At 55.1% G+C, this 13607-nt stretch overlaps 1 protein-coding gene across 1 annotated transcript; it reads left to right on the forward strand.

The window, feature by feature from the left end:
- Nucleotides 1-14: 14 nt before the first annotated feature.
- Scrt2 (scratch family transcriptional repressor 2) lies at nt 15-13556 on the forward strand. Its single transcript, XM_005363182.3, has 2 exons — nt 15-245; nt 10906-13556. Exons 1-2 carry the CDS (start codon nt 113-115, stop codon nt 11694-11696), a joined length of 924 nt encoding a protein of 307 aa, XP_005363239.1. The 5' UTR covers nt 15-112; the 3' UTR covers nt 11697-13556.
- Nucleotides 13557-13607: the final 51 nt, after the last annotated feature.

Consider the following 13607-nt stretch of genomic DNA (forward strand, 5'->3'; position numbering starts at 1 on the left):
GCCCGCTGGGAGCTGTCCAGTGCTGAAGCCCGCGCCGACAGCCAATCGCGCCGGCCGGCTGCCTCCCCCACCGGGCCGCCAGTGCCCCGCGAGCCCCCCGCCCGGCGGCACCATGCCGCGTTCCTTCCTGGTGAAGAAGATCAAAGCGGATGGCTTCCAGTGCAGCGGGGTGCCAGCCCCCACCTACCACCCCCTGGAGACTGCCTACGTGCTGCCCGGCGCCCGCGGGCCTCCGGGGGACAACGGTGAGTGGGCCCTAGGGGAGGGGAGCAAGGGCTCCCCAACTTGGGTCACAGAAGAGAACCCCAGAGGAGACGTCCCAGGCCGAGTGCGCCCCCCGGGACTTCCTGAGGGCCTGCCGGGAGGGGCTGGGGCTAGGTCGTACAAAGGAAAGTGGCAGGGTCGACTAATCCCGCAGCTACGCGCCAGCCGGGACTTTGAAAGTTGTGACCCTAGAATACGGCTGGAGTGAGGGGGTGACAGAGAGAGGACACCCCTAAAACGCTAGTGGGGGCGGCTTGGAGTAACCTCTCAGTGTTAAAGGAGGAAGACTGGCTGACTGTATGATCCCTGATAGGAAGGTAAGGGACCAGTACTGCCAATCCCTGTGGAGAGGAGATGGGCTCTTTGGGGAAAGTGGGCGCACCCCACCTCCTTTCAACCATACTCCCCCTGGCAATGCCAGGCAAGTGCTCTCCAGGCCTCCTCTCTCCAACTCTTTTGTTACCCTCTGCCACATGCCTGCCAAAGGCTGGGCCTGTCCTAGGGACTCAAAAGATGAGATTATTGGAAGAGGTTCCCCCAGGGCGCCTTCTGGTCCATTGGACGGCACTCATCCTCTCCGGCTTCTCACCCCTAACAACTAAACCTGCTGCTCCTCTGAAACCCTCTATGTCCTGCCCCACCCCCACTCCGCATCTCTTCTTAGAGCAAGTTCTTCTAAGGGAGAAGGGCTTGGGGGACAAGAGAGGTCATTCAAGACCCAAAGGGGGTGACATTCAGATATCAAGAAAAGGGTGCTTCTGAGAAACTGTCTCTCACCAAGGGGATGGATCATGATAGCACTCAACAGCCCTACCAGGACAGGTGTCTGGGAAGGAGGAGTCGCTTTGGTCCATGAGACCTCTGACATCACAGGGCTAGGAGAACAAGAGCAAGGTACTAAGAATGAGTTCTGAACTGGTAATGGAAGTGGCAAGCAGAAACCTGGGAGGTTGGGGGCAACTCCTAAGAGACTTCCAAGCGCTCAGCCACTTGCCAGCACTCTGCCGAGCCAGGTGAGAGAAGGTGCTGAGCAAAGCGCTCTGTGACCTCATCAAGGTCACAGAAGTTAGGCAGCCATCAGGGTGCTTCTTAGAGCCCCTCAGCTTCTGGCTTCACTTAGCTACCCACAGAGCCCTCCACTCCTTTGCCCCCATCTCCCACTCTGCTGTCCTTTTTCTTAACCTCCAGGACCTTGGGGTAGAAGGCAGAAGCCCAGGAGATGTATGGGCTGAGGGCTGGCAGGACAGAGGGTGGACCTGGAGTTGTGCCAAGACTGGGGAACATGTGCGAGGAGCTGGTATGAAGGAAGTGAAGTCTCTGAGGGTTTGGGGTCCATAGGATCCCTTAGGAGACTGACATAAAACTCTCCCGAGGCTCCCTTGATCCTGTCCCTGGGCCAACTGAGGAAACCCAGAGAATTTCACAGCCAAACTGAAGGCTGTTGTTGCTCAGGAGGGAGGCAAGAAATTCCTGGCCTTGAATTTTGTTCAAACAGGCTTTGGATAGACCCCCACATGAATGATGGGGAATACAGATGGAGATGGAGGTGTCTTTACAGAGGTCCCACCAGGTGCAGCAGCCTAGAACTGCCCCTGCCTTTGTCCCTTTCCTAAAGAGACAGATCATCAACTCCTTGCCCTCTGGGAAAGCCTGGAGCTGCTCTAGCTACATGCCTGGCTTGGGACTCTATAGAGTAGCTCTGGATCTGTGATGACCTTGGGCAAGTAAGAGCCCCTTCTTTGGTCCTCAGCCTCCCCAGCAGTGCAAGCAAGAGCTTAGATGTCATGTACTAAGCATCCCTCCAACTTTGACAAGCTAGGTTTCCGTGGAAGGTTAACTGATGTCAGAGACACTAGATCTAAGGGGGTGCTGGGATCTGCTGTCGCGGTTTCCTTGGGGCTCTCTTCACCCACTATGTCTGAGAGGCAAAGTTTTCCCAGATTAGGTCTGTGCCAGCTGCCTCGTGGTAAAGGCGTCTTGCCCTGTCTGTTGTGAATGGTTAGTGTGGAAATCAGGATGGCCCATGTAGCCTTTCACCTAGAAAACATAGAGTCTACTCTGTCTTGTTTTGCATGGACCTCCTCCCTCCATGGGGTGTGGCCAGACCGGGCAATGAGGGCTCCCTGAGTGGGTAAGTGTTCTGAGGGTCCTCAGAGAGCCTGCTGGCTCCTGGTGGCCCGTTGTCTCTCCGCTCTGCCGGAAATAACCTTGCTGAGCATTTGAGAGAAGTGTGAAAAATTGCTGAGCTGACGATTTTCCCCCTCTCTCCCAGCGTGTGTAAGTGTGCTGTGTAAACAAGGGGAAAGAAAGGAGGGGGGAGAGGAGAAGAAACAGGGAGGGATGGAGGGAGAAGGAGGAAGAAGGGAGGGCCTGGGGCTGGAGGGAGTTCCAGTTATTAGAAAGATCCTCTTACAAGCCATTTCTGCAGCTTGGGCTTCAGGGTTAGGATGAGGCTGGAGGTGGGGGTCATGGAGGGAAAGAACTGTGGATGCAGAAGCCAGAGGAATAGGCTTTCTCATAATGGCAGAGAACTCCAAGTGAGGTGAACCCCCATCTCTGGGAGTGCCTAAGAATTTTAGAGAATTCCTAGAGAACACCCACACACACATCACAGACAAGCACATACTCCCTCCCCCACCCTTTTCTAGTCTCTTTTTAGCCTCTAAAGGTAAACATCTTGTGGACATGGTTCTAGACTAACTCCAGGGTTACAGAATCTCAAATAGAGAAGGGACGCCCCCTCCAAGTTGGAAGAACTCAGGACAGAGTCTTCCAGAGCTCCTAGAAGAAAAGAGACAAAGTCCTAAGTCCCCTAGCTTTCAACAAGCCTTCTCCCCTTGGTGACCTCCATGGAGCCTTCCCTTCTCTCTGTTCCCAGGGTGTCTCTGAGCATAGATTTATCTCTCAGAAGTGCCAACTGTTATTCTCCTTCCTCCCCACAAAACCTAGCCCTCCAACTCTACCAAGCCTGCCCTCCTAGTCCCAGAGCCCATTGCTCTGTGCTGGGACTCTGCAGTTCGGACAAGGCAGCTGCTTACTGTCTGCGCATCCGTGGTCTCTGTGGACCCCTGCCAAGGACATCTCCCCTCACACATGCCTCTGACCTCCGGCTGGGAGCCAGGGCCCCTCCCTCTCTACCCCAGCCCTGTCCTACCCACACCCTTTCAGAGTGCACCCTCCTGGCAGACAGGGATCAATGCCGATCCAATAACACAGTTGTCTGCCCTCTGCAGCTACATTAAGTCTCCCCCAGCAGGCTCAAGAGCGCTCCTATCCTACCCATGGGCTTATCTAGCTGACCACATTACACCGGCTTCCACTTCCTTTCACTGCCTCTGATGGCGCCGAGTCGTCGCTCCAGAGCTGAACCTGGGAACCCAGTTAAATAGACCTATCTTTCCCACACCTCAAAAAGTCCATCTGGGGATGCAGGGGACTACCCAAATCCCTCAGCTGAGGGACCCCAGAGAAGGCTGGGTGGGTGCCCAAGAACACACACCATGTGTTTGTAACCATGTGTTGATCTTGATCTAGAGCTGAGGTCCAAGTGAAAGACATGTGCGTGCCAGGTCCCATGTTTATATCCAACTTCAGGTTGAGGAGTAGGCCCAGACTCTAGGTCCAAAGTGAGTGCCTAAGCTTACAGGACCAGGTCTGGTATCCAGAGCACATTCAATGCCTAGAAACTGCTCCAGCTCAAGATTCTGTCTGGGTCCAGGACTAAGGTCTAGGTCCAATTTCCAGTCCAAGGTCATTCCAGATCATCTCAAGCTTGCCTAAGGTAGAAATTTTGGGGGTAGCTTTAGCTTATCTTCCCCAGCCTCAGTTTCTCTGTCATGACGGAGTAGCTGAGCATGCCCTAGTTCAGCTCTGACTGGGGACTCAAGAATCAGTTTCCCTATCAGGGCTCAGTAGGGGTATGGAATAGTTGGACCCACCCAGAATGAGAGATCTGGGTCCCTAAGGGAGACGGAAGCTGGCCGTGATTCCCGAGAGAGGCCAGGAGAGCACTCCAGGCCCAAGGTCTCTGGGGTCACACACACGTGCACACATACTCACCCTGCAAGGAGAGGACAGTTTGGGAGAATTGCTGCAACCTACAGAGGGGGAAAAGGCAGGGAGGGTGCCCTGGGATCTAAAGATGATGGAGCCTTGCATACATCCATATTGAGTGCTCTAGGGCCCATAGCCTGGGGGCCTTATGGGGGCTGGGAGGGTAGCCTGAGATGCTGTTGGGCAAGCTGGAGGCCCCAGGCCCCTAGGCCTGCTTTCCTGGTGGTTCCTCCTGGAGTGAGTGAATGCTGCCAGTCTCTGGGGAAGGGGCTTTGGAAGGGGATCTTTTGATTGTACTCTTCTGGGGCAGAGAAAGGGAAGGGCAGGAATGAGGAACACGGAAGAGAAGGTAGACTGTGTGCAGTACACCTGTGCTCAGGAAGCCCAGAACCAGACAAGCAGAGGGGAGCAGGACGCGGCCTCAGCAGCCAGTGCTGGTAACTCCGGACCCCAAGCCACTGCTCCCATCACCACAGCCCCTCGCAAAGCCCTTCCTATTGATTCCCACGGAGCCATGGACCTCCCTGTGAGACACAGGAACTGGGTCACTGTCAGGAAAGCCCAGAACATAGGGAATTTCAGGAGTCAGGGTGGGGGAGGAGAGTTGGAATTCTCTAGAAGCCCCTTGGGCCTGGGTCAGTGGGCATCGGCCCCGGGCTCTGCAGCCCTGGTTGTGTTCAGCCAGACCCCTCACTCTGCCCCCTGCACCCCTGTGGGCAGATGTACCAGCTGCCAGGCCTTTAGAGAAGGTGGGTGTCATTCTGGTCCAGTGCCCAGGGAACAGCTAACAAAGATGCTATAATAGGGGGAGGGGGAGGTACCCAGCCCCTTTGCCCAGCTCTGCGAGCAGACAGGAGAAACTATTTTTATCCTGCTTTGCTGCTGACAGACCTGGCTTTCTGCTCAGCTGGCTGGCGCTGATTCTTGAGGCCTGAGGCCCTGGCACAGCAAGAAATAGCTCTAAATATACCCACGCAGCATCCCCGCGGCCCCCACTGCAGCAGGATGAGTCCTCTCCAGGAACCCAGCAGCCCCCTCTTCTGCCCATCTCAGAACAGGGGGTGGGACTGGGGCTAGAAATTCCCTGGAGGATACTTGGCACCCTGGCAGTCTTGGGAGACACCAGGAAGAAGAGCTTTGGGCTCCATGAAGACAAGGCAGCCACCAGGCAGGCTCTGACGAGAGCTCCTGTGACCCTGGGAGGATCAAGGCCCCTCTCCAGGCTCTAGCTTCTTCAGAAAGGTGTGGGAGGGTATGACCTTATACTTGAGCTAATGTCATCAAGCCTCAGCCCAGGCCTCACACACAGTCAGTGCTCCATAAGTGTGAGTCACTACTGTTGAGTATCATTTACAAAGATGAACAGAGAGCCAGCCGTTCCTTTTTCCAGAGCGACGGCTTCTCCCCAGTCCATCACATCAATACCCTATGAGACACAGGCCAACTGGGTGGCACTATTGGGAGACACCCCCACCCAGCTGCTTCTCTTCCCTTCCCCATAGGCCTCCAGTCTCTCTCTGGTGCTCTGGAGGAAATACTGGCTCTGGGTCCTGAAGCCTGACTCCCTGTCTAGTGACCTTGGCCAAGTCCTCTGCCCTCACCGGGCCTCTGGCATACTGTACCAGCTGTTCCCAGGGCTGGTTGGTGCTGACTTCAGAGCTAGCAGACACAGTAGGACTATAAAAGTCCTCCTCTCAGAGCCTAGGGTCAAGCAGGTGCATAAGGCAGCATGCAGGGGACTCAGCATGTAAATCTTCATAAATTCTGTTCCTATCACTCCTGTGGTACTAGAAGCTTTTGAAATGGATGCTGCAGTCTAAAGCGTGCAGACTCTTGGGCATTCTCAGGAGGCACGCCCGCCACCTGAGTACTCCCCACAATCATGGCAGAGGCTCTTCTGGTCCGTGTGCCTGGGGTTTCCGCCTCAGGATTTAACTGAGGTCACACAGCTAGAGTCTCTGCACAGGAGCTGGGAGTGAGCTAAGTGTCTGCTCTGCTGGTCAGCTGGAGCGCAGTCTTCTACAGCCCAGCCCTGACTGGTTCTATGCTAAGGTTCAAAGCCTGGTGTACAGTGTTGCAAAGGATCTTCCAAGGCTCAGGCCAAAGAAGCAAGGTGCCTTGCCCAAGGTCACATGGCAGCCTGAGACACTATGTCTCTGGACATCCCCAGAAAATACAGGGATAATAACGGCAAGGGCTTGAGAGGCTGGATGCTGAGTGCTTGGTGTTGGCCCGAGTGCTGTACATGTGTTATCTCATTCGCTTCTATGAGAAACTCCCTTGTGCAGGTGTGGTAGGCTAATCCTGAACCCTCTGCCCGGTGTCACACAGGGGGGAGACCTCGGAAGAGAACAGGGAGTATGAAGGAGTAAGATGTAGAGCGGACAAAAGGCATCACACAGGAAGTGGTTCCACCATAATACAGAAGAGTCTTCCATGCATCCTAGTCAACCTTCTTCCCACGCATGCTGAACCCAGAGGTTAGGCAACCTGGCTAATGAATGTCACAAAGTAAAACCCACCCAATCTGGACATGGTTAAGCAAAGTGTCGTCGTATAATGTCCCTATGCTAAATCTCATAGACCCTAACATCGGCTTATGGAGCTGGTCCTGAAGGCAACCCCGTATGTATCCCTAGGCAAATGAGCAGCTGTTGTTTGAGGAAGCCCTATTTTCATAGGGCTCTGTATCAGGATAAGATGCTGCAGTGCTGCAAGTCACTAGCAGAGGGCACCACAGGCAGCACATGAGTTGAGCTCCTACTACGCACTAGCTTTTTTCATCAAAATATGATGGGGAAATTACCATAACCCAAAAGAGGCAACAGAGGCCCAGAGATAAGCAGCAAGATGCTCCCAGCTGGATACCAAGGAAACCAAATCACAAAAATCCAGTTAGAGTCAGGCACAGCGAACATCATTTCACTTCCTTGGGACTTGGTGTCCTGTTGTGAGGATGGAATGGTCACTCATGCAAAACACTTCAAACAGAGCCTAACATCTAATGAGGGTCCTTTACTGACGTTGCAGAGGTACAGAGGAGTCAAGTAATTTGTCCAAGGTCACACAGTTATGGCCAGGAAGGTAACTCAGTATCAGAGTGTTTGTCTAGCATGCACAAGGCCCTGGGCTCGGTTCCAAAGGTGGGGGTGGGGGGAACGACATGGCTGAGGTATGATCTGATGGACCAAGGTCACTGCACTGCTTCCTTTTCTGTTGCTACGATATGATAAAACACTATGAACGAGGAAGCTTATCAAAGTTTATTTGGGCTCATGGCTCCAGAGAGATACAAGTTCATGACCGCAGTGGCGGTGTGGCGGCTGGAGTAGGAAGCCGAGCACTTACATTTTCAATGGCAGGCATGAAGCAGAGAGAGCATTCTGGAAATGGCGTGAGGCATGAAACCTCAAAGCCTGCTCTCCACAGACACACTTCACCAAGTCATACCTCCTAAACCTGCCCAAACAGTGCCACCAACTGGGGCCGGAAATTCGGAAATCTAAGCCCACAGGAGACATCTCATTCAAACCACCTCAGCTGCACAGTTGGGACTGGTAACGGCACAGCCTCATGCAGGCAGACTGCTTCCCAAGTGATGCTTTTAGCCAGTATGTCGCCATCCATTACTAAGAGCATACAAAGTGGTGGTCCCTGCCTGCCATCATGGCACACACCTTTAATCCCATCACTTAGAAGGCAGAGGCAAGTGGATCCCTGTGAGTTCTAGGCCAGTCTGGCCTACGTAATGAGTTCTAGGACAGCCGGAGCTACACAGTAATACCCTGTCTCGAAAATAAAAGCAAACGAACAAATAACAAGTAAGTAATGAACCGTGGTGGTCACATGATCACATGACCACTCCCTACCTCATTTACAGGGACCCAAGGCACAGGAGGGCAGATGACTAGCCCAAGGTCATTCTGCTAGTACCTGTTCTGGCATCAAACTGCCCTTCCCTTTCCATGGCTGGGGCCCTGTGGGGCGCAGAACTGTGCCAAGAGCAGGCGGACAGGACTGCCGACAGCTGGGCTGCCGGGATGGTAAGCCAGGCTAACTGGTAAACACCTGATTACATTCACTTCACAAGCACTTACCGGGTACCATTGTTGGGGCCCTGTAGACGGGAGGGGCCCAGCCATTTCCTGTTCCTGGTGGTTCCCTAGGGTACAGGGAACACGCAGAGTGGGTTCCACTCTTGGTTCCACCCCATGAGCAGGTCCCACCACTCTTGGTTTCCTTATCTGTCAGGAAGACATTTTTGAGAGGACTCAGAAGTGGCAGTAGAACTCTTAAAAAAGAGCCTGGCACCCAGGACGTGCTCAGCAAGCAGCTCAGTAGTTGCACCACTTGGGGAGGCTGAAGGAGGACAGGGTCTTGGAGTAACCACCAGATAAACAACCCAGCCCTTGACAAAGTGACAGACCGACTCCTGGCATGGGCAGTCTGACCTTCCAAGCTGAAAGCAGACGGGAGGGAGATGAGTGCTGCCATGGTAGTCACCCCTACTCTTGAATTAAGTCTCCACCACTGCCCCCTTGCTCCTGACCACAGAGTCCCTTACTGTTGAGTCACCCACCCTGACTCCCCAGTGATTTCTGTGTGCAGCAGCTCCTGTGCAGACCACACACAGGACAGAGAAATACAGACACAGACTCGGAGTGTTGGAGAGTGGTTTGTCCAGATCTCAACCTGGGATCATCCCAAATGCCAGAAAAGGCAGAAAGAAGGCTGGAGATAGTCAGCCAGGCCCTTTAAGGGAAACGAAGCTGGCCAAAGTGCCCAGCCTGCCAGACATTGCTGGAATCATGCTTACAAAGCCCTCTTCCAGCTGCTCCTTCATGGGGGAAGCCCTGGGCAGAGGGGCGTTACAGGTCCCAGAGGTCAGAAGGAGAGGGGCAAACGGGAATGCCACTCTTCAGCTCCTCAGCTGTGAGAGCAGGGGAAAGGGCCTAACCTCCATTGTTCTCTGGAATCAAAGGACAATGGGGACACTTGGTAATTAAGTGTTGGATGATAAGTTTGCTCAGTGTCTGCCAGGAACTCTCTGAGGAGTCCAGCCCCCAGGCTCCCCAGGGAAAACACTAAGATCAGAAAAGGCCATGGGAGTCAGAGACAAATGGTGTGGCCCCTGCTCTCCAGAAGCCCCTCCAAGTCCCCTGAGAGAGCCTCACCCTGCCCACACAGCAGTCTCTCAAACACGTGACAGACAGACAGGATTTCTGGTCCAGACTCCAGTAGAACAGGTGGAGAGTGAGCATCTCTCTCTCTCTCTCTCTCTCTCTCTCTCTCTCTCTCTCTCTCTCTCTCACACACACACACACACACACACACACACCAAGGGCTCTCTATCCTGGTGTAGTGATTACACGCCACACTCTTGACTGGTAAGTCCTCTTGGAGGGTGGAGTCTAGTCGGGCTCTGATTCCTTTCTGCAACATTCACTCGTCACACACCTGCTGTGTGCCAGGCAGGGCGGAGTACACAGACCCAAGCCCAGAGAACTCGAGTGCAGTTTGGTGGGAGAGGCAGACAAACAAGCTTCATCGAAGCACTGTTGGAGTGGAAAGAAAAGAAGTGTAATTATAATGCTAACATTTACATAGCAATTATTGTGCACTCTCGATTTCTTTACATGTGTAATGGTAACTATATTTCCTATGATGGTTGAGTTAGCCTTTGTAAAGGATAAAGTCCAGGCTAACAGACGGTAAGTGCTTAATACTTACATGTTTATCACTTTATATTGGGTTCTGTCAAAAACCCTGAAGTTGGGTGTCTACTTACAAACTCCATTTAAAGCAAACATTTTTTGTTTTGTTTTGTTTTTTGTTTTTCCAGACAGGGTTTCTCAGTAACTATGGAGCCAGTCCTGGAACTCACTCTGTAGACCAGGTTAGCCTCGAACTCACAGAGATTCTCCTGCCTCTGCCTCCCAAGTGCTGGCATTAAAGGCGTGCGCCACCACCGCCGGGCCAAAGCAAACATTTTTAAAGATGGGGGTCTCGCTGCACTGCCCACACTGGCCTCAAATTCCTGAGCTCAGATGATTCTCCTGCCTTTGAAATTCGATGAAGGCAAAAGCTGTTTTGTAGTATCGAATGCACTCAGGCGGCAGAGACAGGAGGATCTCTGTGAGTTAGATGCCAGCTTAATTAACTACAAAATAAGTTCCAGGTCAGCCGGGGCTACATGGTCCCCTAACAAAATATTAAAATAAAAAAAAATAAAAAAAACCAGAGACTTATATTCGCGCATGTTACAGAGGTTAAAAGGCAAAATAATTCTTGGGGTGGGGATGGGCATCTTTGGACTGCAGAGCTTCTGCAAGCTTAGATCGCTTGCTGCCCCCTATGCCTCACAATCTCTTCACCTAGAGAGAGTGAAAGGCTACTTCCAGCGCATTGTTGTGCACACTTGTGACAATGAAGGCCAAGTGGGCAGAACCGAGCCAATCTCTTCACCAACAGAGGTTCACTCAGGAAGGCAGACCGGCTGGGTGAGCATCGGTGCAAGGCGGCCTGCGGGGAACCCCCCCCCCGCCCCCGCATCTCCCGCATCCTCACTCCCCTCCTTGTCACCCGCAGGTTATGTGGGGCACTGCCTGCCCCCCAGCGGCTACGATGGCGAGCAGAAGCCTGGGCTGGAGCTGGCGCCCGCCGAACCCGCATACCCGGCCGCGGCGTCGGAAGAGTACAGCGATCCCGAGAGCCCGCAGTCCAGCCTGTCGGCGCGCTACTTCCGCGGGGAGGCGGCCGTGACCGACAGCTACTCCATGGACGCCTTCTTCATCTCCGACGGGCGCTCGCGGAGGCGCCGCGCCGGGGCTAGCGGGGACGCGGCAGGCGCGGGCGACGCCGGCGGCGGCGGCGGCGGGGAGCGCGCGGGTCGCTCGGGGGCGACAGCGGGCAGCGGGCATCGGCACGCATGCGCAGAGTGCGGCAAGACGTACGCCACGTCGTCGAACCTGAGCCGCCATAAGCAGACGCACCGCAGCCTGGACAGCCAGCTGGCGCGCAAGTGCCCGACGTGCGGCAAGGCCTACGTGTCCATGCCCGCGCTCGCCATGCATGTGCTCACGCACAACCTGCGCCACAAGTGCGGCGTGTGCGGCAAGGCCTTCTCCCGGCCCTGGCTGCTCCAGGGCCACATGCGCTCGCACACCGGCGAGAAGCCCTTCGGCTGCGCGCACTGCGGCAAGGCCTTCGCCGACCGCTCCAACCTGCGTGCGCACATGCAGACGCACTCGGCCTTCAAGCATTACCGCTGCCGCCAGTGCGACAAGAGCTTCGCTCTCAAGTCCTACCTCCACAAGCACTGCGAGGCCGCATGCGTCAAGGCTGCCGAGCCGCCGCCCCCCGCCGGCCCGGCCAGCTGAGCCTCCGCTACGCCGGGTGCCCGCAGAGGCTTCTCCCACCCCTCAGTCTAGAGTCTCCCCTGCCTGCACCCTCGGCGGGGTGAGGGTGAACCCCATCTTGACCCAGGATTTTCTTTTCTACCCCCACCAAGCCCACCACTCATTTCCTGCACCAGATCCCCCTTTGCGCCCACCCACATTGTCCATTCTGGCCACAACTCGGACCTTGACCCCATGTCTGGCCTTCAAGGCTCCCAACTCAGGCACCAGGTCTGTACCTCTTCGGGTCCCTGCGCTGGAAGTTTCTCCGGCCCCGACTCTAAGCTGTGCTCCTTACTAGAGCTTTCTTTTCATTTCTCAGCTGAGTCATTCCTCTATTGGAGCCCTCATTCTAAACCCGAATGTACCCTTGACTTCCTGTCTGCCTCAGTTTCCCTGTCCACACAGTCTGATCCTTTGGGTCTCTCTGCTGAGTGTGTGTGTGTATGCGCGTGTCCATCCGAGAATCTAATCTTCACCCCTCCTGGAGTCCCCTGCCTGTCCACCCCTGAGCCCCTCGATGCTTAGGCCTTAGGTCCAGCCACTCACACTTCCGCCCTCCTTAGTCTTCCTGGATCTCATCAGCCATTCTACTCCCTGCTCTCTCCAGCTTCCCTCTAGATCTCCATTCCTCAGTTTCCCTAGCTGGGAACAGACTTGGGAGGCAGCCCAGGGCTCTGCCCTCTCAGGTGACCCTTCTTACCCCAGGACAGTTCCTGCCTCGGCCTCAGGCAGGGAGCTGCGCCTTTCCCGGATTATCTGAGCACTTTCCCTCACCCCAGGACCACAGGTTCACCTCTGCACCTCACCCATGGACCCTACCCCTCACCTGGCAGGGCCCCTTCAGCTATTTATTTGTGTATTTATTTATTTATCTATTTATTATTCTATTTAATCTCTTGGCTTCACCCAGGGACTGTCTGGCTTCCCCAGCTGGACTGGGAAGTCGAGGAGCAGGGTCAGCAAGGCCATAGCTCGCTCCTCCTCCCCTATGGGTCTGGGGAGAAGACCACCCTTATCAGAGGCCTGAACTCCTTAGGACGAGGCCTGGAGAAATGGGGGGGGAGGGAGCCTGCTGATCCTCAGCTGGCAAGGGAGGGGCCATCAGAAGGTCCTATTTCGGGGCAGGTCCCCGGACTCTTGAGCCTTCCACTCCGGTCCCAGGAAGCCCTTCTGGACCCTCCTCCTTTGTTTCTTATTTATTCCTCTTTCAGAGGGACCCCAGGTTCCAGGGACCGACTGAGCCCCGGACCCCGCTGGGGCCTCTGGCCTGCTCCCGGGAGGAGTGCTCTCTCCCGGCCACGACTATGCAACTCTCCCGGGCAGAGGGGCCGGGACTGCCAGCCAGGCGCCTATTGGCCACCACTACCTCCTCCACCGCGCTTTTGCATGCCCGGGCGAGGACCGAAGCACACACCTCCGCGCGCACCGGCCCGGCCCCCTCTGCTTTAAGCACACGCCTCTACCCGCATCCCTCTGTGTCCTCTTTGTGGACAAGAGTCCTGGACACTCAGACCTCCTCCCCCTCCCCCTAGCCACAAAAGAGGGAGGAGAATGCAGACCGCTCCAGGCCCCTCTCTGGGGCTTCCTAGGGATGGAGCTTCATTCTGCCCCGGGCTCCTGGAAGGGAGGCTGCAGAGATGGTGGGAGAGAGAGGGGTCACCAGAAGCAATTATGGAGGGTGCTGACCCTGTAAATAGGAACTTCTGACAGCAATAATTTCCCATGCATGCTAAGCCTTTGGCCCCTCCCTTGCCGTACCCTCCACTCATCCCCACCCCTATTCCTTCCCCATCTTCAGCAGTATTACTTGTAACGCAATTCAGGGATATTAAAGGGACTTTGGCCACTCACCAGTGCCTCCAGACCTTTGACGGGGACCCGCGTTTAGAC

The sequence above is a fragment of the Microtus ochrogaster genome, linkage group LG8, assembly GCF_000317375.1.
Source record: "Microtus ochrogaster isolate Prairie Vole_2 linkage group LG8, MicOch1.0, whole genome shotgun sequence".
In the NCBI taxonomy this organism is placed as follows: Eukaryota; Metazoa; Chordata; class Mammalia; order Rodentia; family Cricetidae; genus Microtus; species Microtus ochrogaster.